The sequence below is a fragment of the Panicum virgatum genome, chromosome 7N (assembly GCF_016808335.1).
Source record: "Panicum virgatum strain AP13 chromosome 7N, P.virgatum_v5, whole genome shotgun sequence".
Classification (NCBI taxonomy): Eukaryota; Viridiplantae; Streptophyta; class Magnoliopsida; order Poales; family Poaceae; genus Panicum; species Panicum virgatum.
In genome coordinates, this window is record NC_053151.1 from 24,880,335 (window position 1) to 24,902,817 (window position 22,483).

At 47.9% G+C, this 22,483-nt stretch overlaps 1 protein-coding gene and 1 pseudogene across 1 annotated transcript; one reads left to right on the plus strand and one right to left on the minus strand.

Moving 5' to 3' along the window:
- The first annotated feature begins 1,851 nt into the window (after window positions 1-1,851).
- On the plus strand, window positions 1,852-4,308 carry LOC120680678 (annotated as a pseudogene).
- Window positions 4,309-18,464: 14,156 nt separating this feature from the next.
- On the minus strand, window positions 18,465-19,302 carry LOC120682510 (protein indeterminate-domain 16-like). Its single transcript, XM_039964463.1, has one exon. The coding sequence runs from the start codon at window positions 19,214-19,216 to the stop codon at window positions 18,611-18,613; it is 606 nt and encodes a 201-aa protein (XP_039820397.1). The 5' UTR covers window positions 19,217-19,302; the 3' UTR covers window positions 18,465-18,610.
- Window positions 19,303-22,483: the final 3,181 nt, after the last annotated feature.

Here is a 22,483-nt window from a genome sequence, read left to right on the forward strand (position 1 = left end):
TGGATAATTTGTGACAAAAACTTAAAATAAACTAGATTAAACGGATTAACCTAGCACAATCTAAACAAATGTCGATAATTTATGATAAAAACATAAAACATGTTAGATTAAATGGATTAACTTAGCAAGATCTAAACGAATACTAATAACTGATGATAAAAGCAACAACAAGCTAGATTAACGGACCAATTAATCTAATGATTGATAGCTTTTATCGATAAATTGGTGAACAAGTCAAACCCGGCCAGACGGATCCAAATTGCTCGATAATTTTGAGTGCTATATATAGAGGGAGAAGCAATGCGCCGTCAACATGGATCTATCTAAGCAACTCGGAACTTACCAGCAAACATTGAACGTGCCTGCTGAGAAGAACTCGTAAAGAGAAAAATCTACTGCAACTATGACGAAGCCGCCTGCACGAAAAGTAGAAGCAATGAATGTAAAGGTTTTGGTTGGATTTGGTTGTTCAAAATTTACAAATGCCGGAGGTCTGCTATTTATCGTCTAAACCTAGATCCTGTTGCTGATACAGCAAGATTACAACTTGACAAACAAAAAAATAAATTTGCCTAATTTAAATAATAAAAAATTTAATAGATAATTTGCTGACGAGTTTCGTCAGCTCTTCCCTCAAGCTCCACAGGCTGTGACGCCTATCCCGGCCCAAGGGCCCAATATGCTTTTGTTTCCTAATTTTCTTAGCGTCAGTCCATTCTCCATGGGGCGCCTGTTTATCAGATTGACGCATGCCAAAAACGGTGTCAATAAGTGCAATCATTTTTGTTGAGAAAGGGTTCCCAAGAAGAAGTCTGTCTTACAAGAAATTTTATTGTCAGCAGGACAACTAGTGGCTAAATCCTGAATAAATTGAGTGACCAAACGATCGAGCATGTTTGGTTAGCTTACTCCAAATGATCGCTTCCAAAATTGAGTATAGCACACTGGTGGCGCATGTTAATTTGTTATCTTATATACATATAGAGACTAGAGAGAGAAAGAAAGATAGTAGTTATACTATATACACGAACGTGGTAGCTAGACTAGCTTGGCCTTATTGTTATTGCAAACATCATAAAAATTAGAGGTGAATGGGAGGGGTTGTAGCTCGGTTGGCTTAAGTGCCAAACTTCAGACCATGGGGTGCCGGGTTCGAGCCCCGGGTGAAACGGCTCGTTGGAAGTGAGCACGCCACCGGACAGGCGTATCGCAGAGAAACCTAGCCCCTACTTAGGGTTCCAATGAACCTGGAGGATAATCCAGCCTCTGTCCTCTAAAATAAAAATTAGAGGTGAAATAAGTGCAAAATTTTAGCATTAGCTCATTCAGAACGGAGTGCTAAGAGCAATTCCAACAATAATATCTAAATCAAACCCTCTAAATATTAAATGAGGGCTGCTTCTATTTTTTAGGGGCTTCTAAATTACTTCAACTTCAACAATAATCCTCAATTTTAATTTATAATAAAGAGCTCCCTAGAGAGCCTCTACGAACGGAGGGTGGAGTAGCGATCTTGGAGACCGATCCCTAAAAGGGATCAGTAGAGGGTTTGGTGGAGTATTTTTTTTTTGCTTAGCTTTCTAAACTTAGGATTAAAGGCTGTTTAGAGGGTTTGCTAGAGTTGCTCCTTGGGTGGGCTAAATTTTAGCGTACCTGCGAGTATTAATATGTGCCAAAGTTTAGCACTCAATTTTAGCGCTCCTCCAAACCGTTTCTTAATCGATTTGCTAATAACACAAACAGTGTTGGAAAGCCTGACGGCTTGAACCACGAAGGAATACGCACGTGCGCCTTGTTCTTGTATAAAAGGCCGCCATGGATACAGGGGCACTCCACCACATCAGAGCAAGCTGGCTGCCATGGGAAGCTTCAAGCTATCCTTGCTCCGCAATTTTCTCATTCCCTTCCTTCTCCTTGCTTCAACCGTTGCCGAGGAGCTCACAGCCGGCGACGGTGTGCCCCGGACATTCATCGAGCTCCCCGCCGGCGAAGACGAGCTCCGAACGTTCATCGTGCACGTGCAGCCGCCCGAGAACCACGTGTTCGGCACCGCCGACGACCGCACGGCGTGGTACCAGTCGTTCCTCCCAGAGGACGGCCGGCTGCTCCACGCGTACCACCACGTCGCCAGCGGCCTCGCCGACCGGCTGACGCGCCGGGAGCTGGACGCCATGTCCGCCGCGGCGGGGTTCCTCTGGGCGCAGCCGAGCGGGGTTTACCAGCTGCTGACGACGTACACGCCTCGGTTCCTCGGCCTCGACGTGCCGCGCGGCGCGAACCCGGGGAACCATAGCGCCTCAGGGTTCGGCGACGGCGTCATCGTCGGCGTCCCCGACAGCGGCGTGTTCCCCTACCACCCGTCGTACAGCGGCGACGGCATGCCGCCGCCGCCGGCGAGGTGGAAGGGGCGCTGCGACTTCAGCGGCTCGGCGTGCAATAACAAGCTCATAGGCGCGCAGTCATTCGAGTCCGACCCGTCGCCGCTCGACGAGACCGGGCACGGCACGCACACGTCGAGCACCGCGGCGGGGGCTCTCGTGCCCGGCGCCCAGGTGCTCGGCCAGGGCCTCGGCACCGCCTCCGGGATCGCGCCCCGCGCCCACGTCGCCATATACATGGTGTGCGGCCGCGAGTGCAGCGGCGGCGACATACTCGCCGGCATCGACGCGGCCGTGGGCGACGGCTGCGACGTCCTCTCCATCTCAATCGCCGGCGGCGGGCCGGAGATACCGTACTAGTGTACTACAAGAACCCCCTCGACGTCGCCACGTTCGGCGCCGTAGAGAAGGGCGTCCTCGTCAGCATAGGCGCCGGCAACAGCGGTCCGGGCGCCAGCACGCTGTTCAACGACGCGCCGTGGATGCTCTCCGTCGCGGCGAGCACCGTGGACCGTCTGATCGGCGCCCAGGTGCGCCTCGGGAACGGCCTCTCGTTCGACGGCGAGTCCGTGTACCAGCCAGACATCGCGGCGGATGTCTTCCATCCGTTGGTCTACGCCGGCGCCACCTCGAAGTATTGCGGCAAGGGCTCGCTGGACGGCTTGGACGTCAAGGGCAAGATCGTGCTCTGCTACCGCGGCGGCGGCTCCGGCCGGGTCGCGAAAGGAGACGAGGTGAAACGAGCCGGAGGTGTCGGCATGATCATGGCCAACGAGCTCTCGCATGGCTACAGCACGCTCGCCGACGCGCACACGCTCCCAGCCTCGCACGTCAGCTACGCCGCCGGGGAGGCCATTAAGGAGTACATCAGCTCCACGGCGAACCCGGTGGCGAAGATCGTCTTCCAGGGCACCGTCCTCGGCGCGAGGCCAGCCCCGGTCATGGCTTCCTTCTCGTCGCGCGGGCCCAGCCTGCGCGTCCCCGGCATTCTGAAGCCCGACATCACGGGCCCCGGCGTGAGCATACTGGCGGCGTGGCCGTTCCAGGTCGGCCCTTCGGCGGCGGCGGCGAGCTCCGGACCGGCCTTCAACTTCGACTCCGGTACGTCCATGGCGACGCCGCACCTCAGCGGCGTCGCGGCGCTGATTAAGAGCAAGCACCCGGACTGGTCACCGGCGGCGATCCGGTCCGCCATCATGACAACCGCCGACCCCAACGACCTCTCCGGGAACCCGATGCTCGACGAGCAGCACCAGCCGGCCAGCTTCTTCGCGACGGGCGCCGGCCACGTCAGCCCGGACAAGGCCGTCGCCCCCGGCCTGGTCTACGACATCGCCACCGCCGACTACGTCGGCCACCTCTGCAGCCTCTACGTGAGCCGGTTCGTGTCCGTGATCGCGCGGCGCGCGGTGGACTGCTCGGCCGTCACGGTGATCCCGGACCACGCGCTGAACTACCCGTCCATCTCGGTCTCGTTCCCGCCGGCGTCGAGCTCCACGGCCACGACGGTGGTGGTGCGCCGCACGGTGAGGAACGTCGGGGAGGCGCCGGCAGTGTACTACCCGTACGTGGACTTGCCGTCCGGCGCGGAGGTGCTCGTCACGCCGAGCTCGCTGCGGTTCAGCAAGGCGAACGAGGAGAAGAGCTTCACGGTGTCCGTGTCGCGAGGGCAGAGTGGTACGGCGAAGGTGGTGCAGGGCGCGCTCCGGTGGGTGTCCGACATGCACACCGTCAGAAGCCCCATATCCATCACGTTTGAATGATCCCAATCCCACGGTGGCAGAAGAGTATCATGCCGTTCTTGGTTGATCGTTCCACCTATAATAAATAAAAATAGAATAAAAAAGAGGTTGCTCCTCTTGGTGCAAATTTGCTTTCATTTTGTTCCACCGCACTCCTCATTTGATGAACACGTGAATGTTTCAGTTTATTAGCTGACCCTTGAGGCCTGGACATTGGAACTCACGCGCTACACTTTTTTTTTCTTTGGAAGAGATAAACTCTGCTTCTACTGAAAGCATATAGCTAGGTTCAATTGATGGGGACACTATTTTGACAGGTCCAGACGACACACAAATGATAGAAGTGCTATTACGGATCGGGATCAACCAGAGGACACTAGCATCATTAATCTAGGTTGGGAAGCACACTAACATGCTCATCTTCCTAAGAAAAGATCACACTAACAAGTATGCAACTTAGTCAATAGAAACAAACTAGCATGAGAAAAATTCTAGGAAAGAGCAACCAAGCAAGAGCCAAAGCATTCACAAATGATATGAAATGCTAGAAATGTAAATGAGAGAGACACGAGACAACCGAATTTTTTTCCCGTGGTATCGAGTTGACGCTCCCCCTAATCCACGTTGGAGCACCCACTAAGGTATCACTCCCTTACATTACCAAGAAGCAAATCTTCACTAAGAATGTTCTTTCTCCATCTCCCGAATGACGAGTTTCACATCATGTACAATCTTCTCTTCTTGGGGCTCCCACAATCTTCAAGAGCTCACCAAGAACCTTCCGATCACCAAGATCGTTTAGGTGCCGTCAAACACCAAGAGTAACAAACTCTCAAGGCTTCACTTGACCCTCACTGAGATGGCCCTAAGCTCTAGCACACTTGCTACTCAAGGAATGATTGATTTCTTCAAGTTTGGAACAATTGCAAGCACTAGATCTTCATCCAATGGCTCAAAGCACTCTATTCTTTTCTCTGGGGTGGCCTCAGGTATTCAATGCATTAAAAGCATCATAAATGAGCCAGGGGGTCGACTTATATAGTGTGGAGGAACACCTCTAGCCGTTGGAAGTCAAGGTGCACAATAGTCGTTGGCACCGGTTGAACCGCAGGTAGGGCACTGGTTCAACCGGTCACACTGTGACCCAATAGTAGCCGTTGGATTGCTGTCAGGCTGTGCAGGCTTGCGTCATTGCACCAGTGCTTGCTCCGTTGAGGCACTGGTGTAACCGGTGCTGAAGAATTTCCTTCAATGCCCAAAACATTGTCTCTGGTCATTAGTACAGTGGTTGCATCGGTGCTTCTCATTGATGCAGTCGGCAACCGGTGCTAAAGAAAAAGTTTTATCCCTAAAATATGCTCTCTGAAGAATAGTACTGTGCTTAGACCGATGCATGACCTTGGGGCACTGGTTCAACCGGTCACACTGAAGATTTTTCAACTTGATCCTTGTTGGCCTGCTCGGTTAAACCGCAGCCTAGGCACTGGTGTAACCGGTGCTCTTCCGTTACACAGGTGCTGACTCACCGGTTTAACCGGTGCAACTGTAATTTTCTATTTTCAGCTAAACTGACTTGGAGTTGATTTCTTCTTCGACCTTTTGTTCTTCCAAGTGTTTTTCTTGGCTTATTTGAGCTGTCTTGTGCAGAGTTGAGCAAGTGTGCGAGATTTCTAAGACCAACTCGATTTGAGTTAACCTACTAACCCGAGAACCCCTCTCAATAGTACGATCACAAATTAAAAACTATAAACTCAAACTAAATCAAATGTCCTTCATCTCCTTGTGACACTTAAATCTAGAATGGTCCTTAATTTTGAAAATTGATTCCGTGAATCGTTTGATCATGAATTTTGAGGGGTCTCCTTTCACATTTAATATGAGACATAACTTGTAAATGTTATTTCCTTCAAAACACAAGTTAGTCACATACGGTCGTCATTAATCACCAAAACTTATCGAAGGCATCTACAGGCCTAGATGCCCTTCAATGGATAAAGCAACAGATGCTCACATGCAGACAAAATTAACTGATGTGAACTACGGGAAGGTACTTAATACCTCACCCAACAAATGTGCGGAACCACCATTCGCGCTTTGGTTCCCTATCTCTTTTACTGGACACTAGCTAGCTAGCTGCACTATAAATAAAAGTAAACTTGTTTCAGGTTACATAAAGAAAAGAGTTTACACGTCTTGTTTAGTTGTTCCCATAAACTTTTTGAAATGGAATCTTTTTACATTTGAGGTAATAAATATAGACTAATTACAAAACTATAATTATAGAACTCGTCCGTAAATTATGAGACGAATTTATTAAGACTAATTAATCTATCATTAGCACATGTGTACTGTAGCAATTTAGAGTCTAATCATAGCCTACTTAGGCTCATTAGATCCGTCTCGCAATTTACAAGCAAACTATGCAATTTATTTTTTATTTCATCTAGATTTAATACTCTATGCATGTAAGATTCTCTTTCGATGTGATAGTTTTGGAATTTTAAATTTTGCAACAAAACAAGGGCAGAGTCGACTCAAAAAAATTTCGAAAGGTTTTTCTTTTGCCAACTTGAATTATAAGTATAAATGAAATCTATTTTTCCTTTAATGTAAGGAAATTAATGTAAATCAGCTTCTCGATGTAGAAGGGGGCTAAAATTGATGTTTTCCATTAATTCGAATGGTAAAAACATGTGTGATATAGTGGGGGTGTATGTGGCTTCGGAGGCACTTTGCCCCCCCTCCCCCTTCCCGCCCTCAAAAAATAGAAATTGTTACCAAATCTGAAAAACAACCTCGAACTCAAAACTAGAAATCCACTTCAAAAAAAAAAAATAGAAATCTTGCATGCCTCAACTATCAAAACCAGACAAACTATAGTCGCCTCTTTTTCTATTTGGCTTTTAGAATTGAAGAAATTGCCTTCATCCATATATTTGTCTGCCGGAAATTTATACCAAATTAAATCTCATCTGATCCCTTTAGAATTTTAAAGAACAATTCAACTAACATTCATTCATTCATTCATTAAACTGTGTCTTCATTTGATTTTGGCTATGATTAGTGAGATCATAATATACAGTAGTTTCAGTTCTATTACTTATTAACCAAAATCTTACCGCCTCTAATTCCGTATAGAGTCCATAAAAGCAGTGTCACAAACTCACAATCTCCAAGCTAGAGTTTAAAAGGCATCAGTTCAAATGGCATCTTGAGATTTTATGCTGATTGGATATTCCTACTTTGTACAATCAATTTGCATGTTTGGCTTTATAGAAATCATCGTCAACAACATATGGTAGGAAGCATTTAAGGGGCAAGATTATGTGTCACTAGAGGCTATAACTTTTGGAAGCGTCACCTCAAGAGAAAATCTCCAAATGGCCAAATGAGCGAACTACCCAATCAGCTCGCACCACACATGCGTATTAGTTTTCATGAATGGAGAGAAGCAGGTGTATGCATGTATAAATAATTTTTCTGAATGGAGAGAACCAGGTGCGCATGCATGTATAAATAAAATTGATGATACCATCGCACATGCAAATAAGTTGGGAACTAAAAAGACCAACATCTTAATCCATATATCAAAATTAAATTTTATGTGTGTCATATTGCTTCTTACGATAAGATTTTTGGTAAAATAAGATCACACTTGACTATATTTAATTTGGATGTTATTTTACGAATATTTTATTTTAATTAAGCCCAAAAAGTTTTTCTATTACAAACAAATACTTAGATGATTGGAACAAATGGTTATTGTTTTCTAAGAAACAATAACTAAACATGATACACAAATGACTCTAGAAACTGAACAAATGGATCCACATGCGCACAAGTGATTCCATATAGAGATCAAATGCTTACACATCCTGAACAAATCATTCTTAAAGGCAAATAATTTAGTGTATCAAACAAACAAATAATTTATCTTTATCAATAAATTTGTCTGCACTAAGTACAAGCCGTACAAGCCATTCTTGCAAAGAGTCAACAAAGTATCTATATGGTTACCAAGATCTAGTTATAATAAATAAATATGAATAATATAAATTATGAAGAAAAATAAATTATAGACAAACTTAAAATATTATAAATAAATAAGAAATAAAAATAAAAGGTGGAATAAAATGGAAAATAAGCAAATGAATAGGAGAAACAAAATACTAAAAATTGTTGTATGCATGTGACAAGGAGAAAAGAAAAAGGAAAGAGGAAGTAAAGGAATAAATTATAAAACAATGGAATAAGAAAAAAAAACTACCATCGTATGGTATGATGCATTGGGGAACAAGTTAATTCTTCAAAAATGCAGGTCAAGTACTCATGTTCCATAGTGATGGACCAGTAGATCTTGTGCTAATTGTTTAAAAATGCATTTTGCATGTTCCATAGCATTTACAATTTGAAGAGAACATTATTTTCTCGAACTTGGACCAGATCTTTTAATTTGGATATACAAAAGATCATGTTTTCTTTGGCCCGAGAAAATAGGCCCAATGGGCCAGGCGCCATGTGAACCACCCGATCGCATTTTTCTTTTGAGCGAGCGCATTTGTTGTTGGTGGGCTTGTGGCACTGGTGGCAACGGCGAACCCTCGCTCGAACCTCCTCTCTTCCAGCGAGAGGATGTTCGTGGAGGCCCTGGCGCCGGCGCTGAAGCTGGCCGCGATGGCACCTTCATTCTTCAAGCCTTTGAACTGTCAGCTCTAATAATCTCCAATACTGATAGAAGTACCAACGACAGACAGAATATGTGTTGATGGTTGATTGTGCCTACAGCTTCTTCATCTTGCTAACCCTGAGTAATCTTAGTCTTTCCATTGCATACACACTCCCTGTTGTTGCTTTCTTTTAATTTCCAGGACCAGTTTAGGCGACGAGTTGTCGCTTTAGCGAAGGCCATCCTGTGGATTCCACCATGTTGTGGTCTGCCGTTTGATTGCTGTTTCAGTGACCCAGCTCACAATGTCCCAGGTCAGGACCATATCACTTTACAGTTCTTGGGTACCCCTTGCTCCACCTTTGCTGCCGGTAGTTGGTGATCAATCACCTCATCAAGCTAGTATATCAACTTATTTGAAGATTCGCAGCTGATTCGAGTCCACTAGTTCTATGGTGCTCCTTTCCCTTTCATCCTTGCGAGTTAAGATCATGTTCCTGATGAACAATCCTGGCTAATAATCACTAGCCTATCAATCGGTGCTCCCGCACGAGCAAATTAGAATTAATAAAAAATAATTTATAACTAGTAATTGCAATTATATATCTCACGACTCATCTATTAAATATTCTAAACACATATTTTAAATACATAGTTATTATTATCTAGTCACAATACACTACTACAAAAAGTGATTTACTGCAACATTTTTAGCACCTTTGAGGTGGGCATAAAAAATAACCGTCTCCATTAATGATCAGCATTAATAGAGGTAGTCATTTATTATTAACCGTGATGGTTAAAGAAACCGCCTCGCAAAATTAATTAATAGCGAGGCGGTCTGTTGATACTCCTATTTTCAGATGCGATCCAATTATAAAAGTCTGCCTCGGTTAATAGACCGAGCCCATCTCGGAGCCCAAACAGCCCATCTCAGCCCAATATATTACTTGGAGTATATAAGGACGAGTTAGGGTTTCTTTCCCCCCGCACTCCTCCCTCTCCTGGCCATCTCTCTCCCTCTCCACAAAGTGTATCGTCTCTCTCCCTCCCCCTCGCTCCCCCCTCAGGCACTCCTCCTCCACGAGATCCTGTGAGCGGCGGCGGCGGCGGCCTCGGGTGGGCAGCGGTGGCCACGGTCGGGCTCACGGCGGCGACTGCACTCGGGCTCGCGGGCGGGCGGCGGCGGCCGCGGCCAATGGGCTCGGCAGGCTTTGCATTTTTTTTGTTTTTTCTATTTGATTAATATAGGCGGGCAGGCAATAGTCTTTCTAAATGCTTCATTTACAGAGACGTTTGGTCAGAGGCGGTTGTGTTTGCATACATCTGAAAATATTTTTCAACCGACTCAAAAAAGATTTTTGTAGTAGCGAATATCTTTCATTTTGCATCACACCTCCATGGTATTCTTATCTTTTCTAGTCATTTGAATATATGATGACACATATTTCGGGTAGTATGTTTATATAAATAATATATTAATAATTAATAATAATAGAAATAGTAATTTAATTTTTTTATTGGTGCATTATTATATAATAGCATAGGTGGGTAATTTACATAAAAATTAGGGGTTTATTCAGATTTTTTTATAATAGTAGAGATGAGTAATTTAGATATATGTTTAGGAGGTTACTTTAGTCTATTTTCATAATGGTGGAGGTGGATAATTTCTTATGAAAGATTACAGATCCAATGACTATTATGATTAGAGTTGTCTGATTGATGGCCGGATGCTTCACGTGGAGACTTAGTAATAGTAAGATAAGATGGGATTAAAGTGATTGATTCAGAGTTCACATCTCCATGGGTTTCGGTACGGTTGGCTCCCTATCGTTCGCCTTTCCGAGTTGGAACACGGCTCTGTCGCAGTGGTGGCCTGCATTGCACATGCATGTATCCCCACCCTGCTGGCCGGCATATGGTTTGGTACAAAGCTCTCATCGCACATGCATCACTTCACCTGTGGGTGGTCACCTGCAGGACCAGACCCTCGGATAGCTATGTTCATTGTCGTGCCATTTCGCTCTCACCAGCAGCGTTTGCTGCAATTCTTTCTTCTCTTTTTGTTGGTTTGGACAAGGAGGTCACATGATCTTATCTCTCTGCATGCCCCTAACAACTTTAGCAACAAGGTAGTTTGATTCATCGTCAATTATTTCCATCATCCAACCAGCGTGTCTATCATGGATTTATTGAGCAAGATCAGATTAACTCAGTTCATTATATTTTCTCTTATGCTACAAAATTGCCTTTCTAAAAAATATATATTTTTATTTAGTGTTGAAAAAAGTACAAATTCATCTTCCTTATAGGAGTCTATTTTAATTTTTACAATTGATGAGAAAAATGTTGCTAGACAACTGGTATAGCTGCACAATGGAATAAGACATCTGTCCTCGTCAATCCTTCAGACAATCAGCATCTTGTTTGTTTGATTCCTTTATTTGTTTGAGGGAAAAGGTATATGTGCTAGTTAATCACCTGTTAGCTCCTGTTCTAGAAATTCCAAGTTTTGGATCATAGCTGTTGTCATGTTTCCTTTGATCTTTACCTTTCCATTTTATGGTAACTGATTCTAGATCTCCATGCAAGAACTCTTGGAGGTCCAGGATCTGTAATGTTTGATCATTTTTTCAGTGGCATAAATGCAGAATCTCACGACTTACTAGTTGATAGTAATGACCGAACTGCTGGCAGTTTTTTCCACTAGAAAGGAAGGATATGGAGGTAGGAGCATCTCCAAGAGTCTCTCTAAAAGAGTCTGGCTAGGTAAAAATTGTGAATCCGTCCCAAAAAAAGGGATCCAACAGAGTCGCTATAGCTTGGCCCTCACCAAACGGCTCTTCATTCCTCCCCCTCGCTTGACATCTTTGCCGAGCCTCCACCGCTCGGCATCTCCCTCCCGGGACTCTTCCTCCGCCTCTTTCACGCGCCCCCACCTCTTTCCTGCCGTCGATTCCCTGCTGCTGTCGCGCTGTTGACCAATCCCTGCCATCACGCAGTGCTTCCCTGCTGTCATCGCCCTCCGATCGTGGACGCAGCGCCTCAACCGCGCGCCCTCCTCGTCCTGCCACAGCCTCCATCCGGCCAGGGACGCAGCGCCTCCATCGTGCCCTCCTCGTCCCGCTGCGACCTCCCTCCAGCCAGTGATGCGGTGCCTCCATTCAGTGGCGGAGCCAGGAATTTACAGCTGGGTATGCCGAGCAAATATAACCGCCTAACGAATGTAATCACAGCCCACGAGTGATGGCCGATGGGGGCGAGGATGCGAGGTGCTGGTGCTGCCCGCCGGTCGCTAGAGTGAGTGAGTGGGGCAGCCGTCGAGCGCCAACCGCAGAGCCGAGGATGCACCGTTGCAGCCTACGCGATGCGCCGCTGCTGAGGTGAGCGAGGAAAGGGGTGATACGATGTGACTCGCCACTCGCGAGACGCGACTACGTGAGTCTGGACTTGTTTGGTTAATTGAGGTTTATTATAAGTCCATAAGCCTCTCACATGGAGAGGTTTATAATAAGCCCAAATAGGTGTTTGGTTGTATGCACTTATAATAAGTCTCTTTACTAGCTAATAACTTTTGTGCCCCGGCCCTCATTAATGAGCTTTGTAGGGGCTGAATGGATAGGGTTGTGGAGGGTAGGAGTTGGAAACTGTTGTTTTCTTAGTGAAGCCCATAGGAAATAAACGTCATAAGACCTCTTAGAAGAGCTTTTGGGCTTATGAAGATGCTTATAATAATCCTCACGTTTAAGCCTATGTGTTTGGATGGGATGAGACTTATTTGAGGCTTATGGGATGGGCTTATTATAAGCCTAAGTAACCAAACACCCCCGCTACCGATGGGAGGAAGTTTCTCCTTTGTTGAACTAGTGGGCTTTATTTCTTCATAGACTGAATGTACATGATATGTATAAAAATGCATACTTATTAATGTTTGATCTTAAATGATGGGTATGCCATGGCAAACAGAGGCATACCTCCTGCCGCTGCCCATGCCTCCATTGTGCCCTCCTCATCCCGCCGCCGCCTCCCTCCGGGCGAGGACACGACGCCTCCACCGTACCCTCCTCGTCCTGCCGCCGCCTTCCTCCAGCTGGGAACACGGTGCCTCCACCGTGCCCTCCTCGTCCCGCCTCCTCCTCCTCCAGCCCTCGACGCCACGCCTTCCCTGACCCGCCGCCGCCGCGTGCAAGGCCTGAGGTGCTACGCCTACGCAAGGGGCTAAGATGCCAACCGTGCCCTCGCATTCCCAATCAATTCTGGCAGCGGTGGTGCTAGGACCTCCCTCCATCTCGGCATGCCGGTTCAGGTCACGGTCGGCGCTGCCGCGGCCCTGGCCGTACTTGTCGTCCTCACCGCGGTGGCCGCCGCCGCCGCCGCGTACCTCGCGCGCCGACGGGCCGCTGGGCCACCCGCGCTATTGCGCATCAAGCCCATGCCGTTCTCCGCCTCGGCGGCGTGGCAGGGGTGGACATGGGGTCAGGAACAATAGAGGTGGAGATGGGGTCATAGGATGTGGAGATGGGGGTCAGGGCCGCCCGTGATGAAGAGGAAGGCGGCAGTGTTGGTCACGGCCACTGCCGGTGGCGCGACGGGGGTGGAGATGGGGTGGGGGAAGCTGACGTGGACCTCTTTTGAATATGGAGAGTCCAGCTTTTTTGCTACTCTGTTGGTTTAGCTCTTAGTTTTGGAAGCTTTATATTTTTTACCTAACCTCCAACTCTCGATTTTTAGCTAGTATTACACCTAACCTCCTGGAAATGCTCTTATCTTTTCGCCGAAACTATTCATGTGTTTCACTGGTTTTGCATAACTGGACATAGAGCATGGGTGTGAGCAGTACATATACATAGCACAGTACATATGTCTAGCTTCAGCACCTTGTTTTTGTTTGCTAGTATATATAGGTTGAGCATGCATCTTAAGCTGTGAACTTTACAGCTCGATCATCGGCGTAATCACTTTGCCAATCCTTTCAGGAATCTTCATTGTCCTAACACTACTGGAAAAACGCACATTCGTCCGCGGCCGTTAGTACTGGTTGTCTTTCAGCGGGTACTAAAGCAGCCATTTAGTACCGGGCCGGGGCTACAGTGCCCCGGGGAGCAACGGCTAGATTCCCTCCTGTAGCAGTTTAGTACCGGCTGGTGCCTCCAGCTGGTACTAACTGGAGCCAAGAAGGATTAGTACCGGGTGAAGACTGCACCCGGTACTAAATGCCCCGCCGATGGTTCTTGGCCTTATACTTTTTCTCTCCCCCGGCCATTCATTCCATCCAGCATTCATCCTCATCTTCTCTGAGTCTCACCTCTCTCCATCTCTATCTTCTCCAGGTCAGGGGCGGCGGGAGGAAGAGCCACGGGAGGGCGGCCGGCCTGACTTGATGCGCGACGAGCGCAGCGGTCCCAGCCTGAGGAGCGGCGGGCGCGGAGGGCGGCCGGCCTGGCTTGATGCGCGACGAGCGCAGCGGTCCTGGCCTGCGAAGTGGCGGGCGCGCCGGCCCCAGCCAAGAGGTGGGCTAGGCGCGCGTGGCCCCAGCCTGGAGGCGCGGCGCGGCCTCGGCCGGGAGGCCTGGAGGCGCGGCGTGGCAGCCCCAGCCAGGAGGCGCTCGCGGCCCCAGCCTGGAGGTGCGGCGCTACCTCGGCCGGGAGGCCTGGAGGCATGGCGTGACGCGGCAGCCCCGGCGAGGAGGTGCGGTTGGCCTCCGTCCCTTGTACGACAAGATTGTGAGGAATTTTGTTTGAAGATTTTTTGATTGTCAGGAGGTGTTTTTTGGTGTGATTGTGATATTTTCTTGTGATTGTAAGACCACAAGATTGTGCGATTGAGATGTATTCATATGATTTTTTTTGTGATTGTGATTGTGGGATGTATACCAGCGCAGCGTGGGCAGCAGTTTAGTACCGGCTGGAGGTACCAGCCGGTACTAACTGCGCCATTTAGCACCGGGTGCAACGTCCGGTACTAAATTGCTGGCAGGTTAGTACCGTCTTGGTTGTACCAGGCGGGAAACCGGTACTAATTGGGGGTTCCCGCCCGGTACTAATGCGGGAATTTCTAGCAGTGTAAATGCAGTTACCTCTAGTTAACCTCCTTGGGGAGGCAGTTTTTCGCATCAATGATAAGGTCAATAATGCCGCAATGCTCGGGGGCACCCATGATTCGTCCAATCTTTTCAGTAAGAAAGATGGGGGCGGGTGGTTTCAAAAGGGAAAAAAGCTAGGAGCGAATGTGCAGCACGGATGTGATCCTTGCAGTGGCATCATGATGCCCTCCTTGACGCAGTGTGGTACCTTCTGATGAAAGCTAGGCAATTGACTTGCGTTCTTGGGGGAGAGCGGAGTCAGGCTTGTAGGGAAGTAAGCGCAATGAGCAGCGAGAGGGTAACTTTTGTCTGGAGCTCCTTTTTCGGCGATGCATGCCTGTGGAGTGGAGCATGCTGGCCTGCTTGGTCGCAGGCGATGACGCAACGGTGACGGCCGGCGAGTTGAGAGGTCGGTCAGTCGGGCAGACAGATACCTAGTCCCATGAATGCCTCTCTAATCTTTCTCGGCCCTTGTTTAGTTGCAAAAACTTTTGGAATTTTAGTACTGTAGCATTTTCGTTTGTATTTGATAATTATTATCCGATCATGGATTAACTAGGCTTAAAAGGTTCGTCTCGCAAATTACAGATAAACTGTGTAATTAGTTATTTTGTTTAGCTACATTTAATACTTCATACATGCGTTCAAAGATTCGATGTGATGGAAAATTTTGTAAAGTTTTGGAATTTTAGATGCAACTAAACAAGAGCTTGATTTCTTCTTTTCATTTGCGAGCCAAAAAAATGAAAGTTGATGCCGAAGTGATGGAGTGGCCGCATCATAGTCATAGGCTGAGTAGGCTGCAAGGCTGCAAGAGCAAAGAACTGACCTAGGTGAGTGAGTGAGTGAGAATAGACGAAGTGTGCCGGGAATGCACATGGGTACCCTGTCCTGTGCTTTCAGTCTTGAGCTCCTGATAGCAGATGGTACCAGGAGTACTGTGCGTGATTGTTCTTTTCCGCCCTGTTTGGTCCGTTGATGAAAAGGCCGGCCGGCAACATGACCAAAGCCAGCCAGCAGCCACCTCTGTTGCTGATGATCCCGGCGCGCCCATGATTCGTCCGCCTCAATCATTTGCTACTACCGCCTGACGTCTCGATCTCCATGCTCGATCGCCTTGCATGCACCTGTATTCATCAGAACCCATCATGCACTCAGATACGGCGACGTACCTCGTCGCCTCTTTCTTCGCCGTGTTGCCGTATCTTCACTGCAGTGTAGAAAGTATAGTAGTAGTGGCAACAATGTCTGAACGTTGGCTAGCTGAGAGGTAGGATGAAACTATTGTGCTACATTCAGCTCTGAACAGTACACCATTCAACTCAGAGGGCACGGAAGGCACTGTGCTGACCCCCCCTGAGGCCCTGATACATCAAGGTCTCTCTGATGACAGGACATGTGTGGTTATTACCCTCGCATATGCATGCATGGAAACACCATCATCTTTAAGTCCATTGCACAGTCTCTGCTAACAGTGTCCATGTACAGTTTACGGCCGAATGAGAACCATGCAGCATCAGGTCGTACTTCACGGTTAACTGAAATTAGGGATTTCAAAAAGCGTATGCAGTTTTGACTTGATTGCTTTCCTGCTCACCCAAAACTTCACCAATGCTTCATGGGCCAAACAGTATAATTAGTTAGTCGGATCGCGTACATTTCAGTGTAAACGGATCCACACTCGGTAGCAAATAATAGGCAATCAGATCTACATCGATATCTTTACAAAAACACACCTGCTATATGCTGGAAGACTTAATCAAGGATGATTTTAGGTGATGATAGATGTATAAGTATAACAAGGCATAATGGTAGAGGTTTGAGGTTGGGGGCTTTTTCTTCCATCTCTATACGTACGACACCTGGCTATGCATTTTGGGTACGCCAACTATAGTCCACGGCTCCACGCACGTTGGGAACGAGGATTTGAATCAAAGATGATTTCAGGTGATGTAAATGCATAGCAAGGCACCATGGCGGAGGTAGGTTGAAGGTTGGGGGATCTATTCTTCTTCCTTCTCCATACATCACATATCGAGGGCCCTCGGCAAACAGTGGCCCACGTGACACACTTGTGGTTGTGAGGTGAGAGGTTTTCAGGCTACAACCCTAATCAGTTTTCGGTTTTTGCTGAGATTGACTGAGATCTTTGGTACCGCACTACCGCATCCCTCGCTAGAGGAAACTTTTGTGAGCCCCCTCTTTTAGTATCGAGGGATTTAGAATAAAAAACCTATAGTACAGGTTTCCAGGTCAGCAATGGCGGCATCTGCGGGCATTGTTTTCTTCATAGAGGCGTCATCTTGGAAAATCCCTCCCACGGTGGATGTTGATACAGCGTGAGGGTGGCTATTGATCTCCATTGAGTTGGCCACTCGCTTGCAACTTTGTTGTTGTGGTAATCTTCACAATGGGCGTTGTGGTTGTCGTGTACTGTGATATATCAGTTTTGGTTAGAAAACACATTCTTTCTCCATTTCACCTTCGCTTTTTCTCTCTTCTCCTCCAACCTTGAGGGGCATTCTCCTCTAAAATCCGTCCATGACGGGCAGCAAGCTCACCATGCCTGACCCTAATAATCACGATGGTGAATGGTGGTAAGTGTGATGGCAAGGCGCTGCTAGCCGTAGGGGCGAATGTTTGTAGTAATTAGGGGGTGCCTATGCACTCAATTTTTTTTTTGCAAAAACAGTGATTAGATCTAATTTTTCACAATATATGCACCCCCATAGCTCAACTTCATGCACCCACAAGGCTAGTGCACTCCTTCCAAGTTGCTCTAGCTTTGCCACTGGCTAGCCGCCAGTGTAAGGGGCTGAAGGCAGGTCAATAGTGGGAGCATGGCGGTGATGGCATACACAAAGGTGGGCTCAGATACGAGGAAGCCTCTAGGAACTGCCTATGGAGGGTAAGAGATAGGGGAGTGATGTCACTAGCCAAATTCGTGGTTCCTTGCTGCTTTTGATTAGTTGGAGGAATTAGTAAGAACCAGAACAATGTCTGGAGGAAGAAAAACAATTGTGGACCGTCTGACGACGGTCCAATGGTCCATGATCTTGCTTGTACACTATCAACACCCTAATAAAAATAACTTTAAAACTTGACTATAGAAAGAACTAGGTGAAATTGTAAATAAGAAGAAATACATATCCAAATTCATGTCCAAAAGACTCACGAACCTAGATGGTGTCCAATCAAACACATTTATTTCATATAATTTTACTTTTGTCCAATAAAACCTATTTCTTTTCATTTCTCCGTATTCTGAAATCTGTAATGAATTGGCCTTGTGCGGTCGCAGAGGTTAGAACTATTTCCCTTTCAAAAAAAAAAGTGTCCACCACCTTCCGCCAACTAAGATTAACTTAGTTCCTTATAGTTTTCCCAAATGTAAATATTATTTTTTTTCTAAATTCTTTCTTCTAGCCCTGTACAACTAGCCTTTTGTTTTGTTACACAACGTGGTTGTTTTTCTTTTTCTTTTAGGAAGCTGCTGTAAACTAAGCTTGCAGACGGAACGGAGTGGCAGCTAAGAGAAGCATTTCTCCTTTTGTCGAGTGCATCGAACATGCATGAACCAGACGATGATCATCTGACGCTGAAGTAACATGGCGGCATGGCATTAATTCACAAGAGCTAAAAGCTATGGAGAAAGAGTTACAACAATAGTAGCAGCTGTCGAGATCGATCGCCAACCAGCTGCGCATCACATACAGGTACCGAGCGCAGCGTGCTAGGACTAGGGGTGGAAGCGCTGCATGCAGGCGTGGCAGGTGATCTCCAGCGCCGCCGCGGACGACGCCGCCGAGCCGACGAGCTGCCTCGCCGCGATCTGCTTCATGTGCTCCACCCGCTCCACCTCCTCGCGGGCGCGCTCCCAGATCGCCCTGGCGCGCGCGAACTCCCGCTCCGCGAGCTCCAGCTCCCGCCGCGCCAGCTCCCGGACGCGCTCCGCGTAGGCGCGCTCGGCGCACGCCATCCGGGCCTGCTCCGCCGCCTGCTGCTTCACCGCGCGCGCGTCGGCCGCCGCCTGCTGCTGGTGCTTCTGCTGCTGCTGCTGCTGCCTCGCGCCGGCCGCCGCCGCCGCCATCATCACCCCCGACGCTCTCCTGTTCTCGTTCGCGAGTGGAGACCCCCGCGGCGGCGGCGCTGGCGGCGGCGGTGGCGCCACGGCCGGGTGCGGCCTCGGCCTCGGCCCGATGCTGATGGACAGGTCGAGGTCCAGCTGCGGGTGGTCCGCGTCGCTGGGTGGCGCCGCTGGCACGTTGTCGCAGAGGGCTCGGCCTGCCGGCGCGGGGAGCAGCAGCAGCTGGAGCTGGATCTCCCTCTGGCCTTGCTCCTCCATGGAAAGAAACCAAGAAGGGAGAACAAGTCGGCACGAGGTATCTCTTACTTGCTGACCTTCTTGCTAGGTAGGTAGGTGTTGTGGTGTTTGTTTGTAATATTGCTAGCTTTGTGTAGTTGTATGGTGTCTATATGTAACCTCTGACTCAGAGAGAGCAAGCTAGCTAGTGAGCAGATCAGTATGTGATTTTACCGAAACGCCCTTGTTATTTTCTGAAATAAAGACAGTGCAGCTAGTTACGGACATCAGTGCATGGTTTAGGCAGCTGCTGATTTGTGTGGTCCAGGATGATCAAAAGGCCTGGACACCAACCTAGCTTCTGGACGCAGCTGCATCTAATCAAATTCTTTGCTACTTTTTGTAGACTGCCTATGCATAGTTTGTACTTGTTTTCCATGTGCGATTTCGGTACTTGGTATATCAGGGGTCATAGCCCAGAGTTTTGACGTCGTTTCCATGATGCATGTATACTAGCTTGTTCTTATTGTTTTCTTCTGTGGATATAAAAAACACAATCTAGTGGATGAGTTCCTATGTTGATGTCCTAATCCAACCGGGTAAGTTGAGTTGTTGAGTTTTCTGGGTTGATGTCCCAATCCAACCGGGTGAGTTCTATTTTCTGTTTTGTTTTTCTTTTTTCCTAGTTATGACCTTCCAGGGCCGTAGCCTTGTACTTTTCTGCTATATCAATGAAACACGCACTATCTTGTGTGGTTCGTTCAAAAAATAAAAACAAAAACAAAAATTGAAATTTGGTGTCAAAATGGCGCATTTGCTTTGTTTTTGTTGCCTCTGCGTCCTCTTCGCATGGAAAGCACTATTAAGCTCTCGCTAATAATAGAAGGTTGGATGTGCACTACAGGAAATGCCACATTTTCCGTGTGTCACAAGCTTTGCCGTGTGCCACAAGATTTGCCGTGTGCCATATATCGGGCACACGGCAAAAGTGGTCTTTGCCGTGTGCCGCAGATTCGACGCACGGCAAAACCGTGTGCATTTGACTACAACACACGGCAAACATAAGCCGCTCGGCAAATTGATTACTTTGCCGTGTACTTACTGATGAAACCCACGGTAAACTCTAAGCACACGACAAATGTTTTGAAATCCGTAACGGGAAAATGTTTTGCCGTGTGCCCAGCAGGGACACTCGGCAAACAACACCTTTTGCCGTGTGTTTTCCAATTTTGCCGTGAGTCTCGGCCCATGCACACGGCAAAATATTGGTCAAAAAGTTAAATTAGCAGTCCCAAATTTTTCAGAAATACACTTGTAGTAAATTGACCTTGATGTTAACATCTGGTATTTTTCTAATTGTCTTTGCTATATTTAATCATTTAAATTGATTTACCACATTTCTTTGATTTAAGTCTGATTTGTACTGCTAGGGATTTGAACATTGTAGTAAAATTCATCTAAAAATCAAATTCATGTTGTTGACTGTAAATTGAAGCCGTGTGTATGAATTCAGAGGCAATATCGACTACCCTTATCCCGAACCATGAATGGTAACATGAGGTCGAATCATTTTAAAATTTTATAAATAGCATATGAAGTGCAAAAATCCTAAAAATTTTCATGATACAATAATTTCGTGTCATATGGCTATGGTAAAAAATGGAGTCGGTTTCTCGCTTGTTTGACGTGCACTCCTTACTAACCCAAGCATATCCAGAGAAGGTCCATAGTGGTTAAGACCCAATCGTACGTATTCCAAGTCAAAGTGATGGTCGAATTGGGTTTTCAATTTTAAAATTTTTCTATATGCAGTATGCTACTTAGATTTCTTAATGCCAAAATTTGGTCATTTTTCGGATCCACATATTGATTTTAAAATTTATTTTGCGGTTAAACCATTTCATCTTAATATACATTAAAATCGAGTTGTAACCACATGAAATAATGTTTTTTAGAAAAGAATCACCCAACATGTAATGTTTATGCACTTTGGCCAAATAGACACTAAAGTTTGTCAAATCAAATTTGGTTAAACACACAATTGAAAATGATTTGGTTGATACAATTTGAAACACATGAAATAATAGAATTTTTTTGGTTTGAATTATAAAACGTGAGTTGTTTAGTGTCTTTGGCAATGTGTTTTCAAAGCTCATTTGATAAAATTTCATGAAACAATTTTTGAAATTGAATTAGTTCACTGAAAATATATATTAATAGATAATTTATTTGCCGTGTGCCTAGGACAGGGGCACACGGCAAATACAGTGTTTGCCGTGTGCCTTGGATCGTGGCACATGGCAAACAGTGTCTTTGCCGTGTGCCCGGGATCTAGGCTCACGGCAAAAGGCCGGCCACAATACTTAGCGCTCAGTCCACGGCCGGCCCATCCACGCACCACACACACGTGCTCGCCTCCCACGCTCGCTCGACGCACCGCCACCCACTCGCCGCGCCACCACTCGGTCCGGCCGCCGCTAGCCTCCACCACGCCGGCTCGCCGTGGTCCCGCCTCCAAGACGCCACCCGCTCGCCGCGCCGCCTCCGGCCCACCGCAACGCCACCGCCTGGCCGTGCCGCCACCCACCCGCACGCCCGCCGTGCCGCCACCCACCCGCAGCGCCGCCACCCGATCCGGCCGCCGCTCGCCTCCACCATGCCGGCTCGATGCGGTCCCGCCTCCACGACGCCGGCGCCGCGGCCCCGCCACGACTTGGCGGCTAGGAGCCTTTGCGGAGGCACGGCGCCCCGGCCCTCCCATGGGCGTTCTTCGGGGAGGGACGCCGGCTCGGCCCCCCGGCGGCCCGTGCCCCGCTGTGAGGCACACCCGCTGCGCTGCCGGCCGCCGCTCACAGCTCCGTCACCCGGCCCCGCCTCCACCACGCCGGCGCGCCGCGGTCCCGCCTCCAGCACGCCGGCGCCGCATCCCCACCACCACCCGGCGGCCCCGAAGCTTCCCGCAGGCACGCCGCCCCGCCCCACCAGCCACCGAGGCTTGAGCGGTGCACCGGCGGGCCCTGCACCGCCACCGGCCAGCCGCATTGCCGTCTACACGGCTACGCCGGGCCGCCACAGCGCCGTCACAGCTACGCCGGGCCGTCCACGTCGCAGTGAGGTCATTGCTTACTTTACTTGAGCATTTGAAACAATTAGTCGCGACATTGTGTGGTTAACTAGAGTAAATGATTTAGAAGATAACATCTTTTATGAATGCATCTGTGCTGATCTTAGCTAACACAATATAAATAATTGCTCACATATTTTGAAAAGGGTTAGTGTAATTGTTGTTTTGAGGTGCTTAGTGAATTA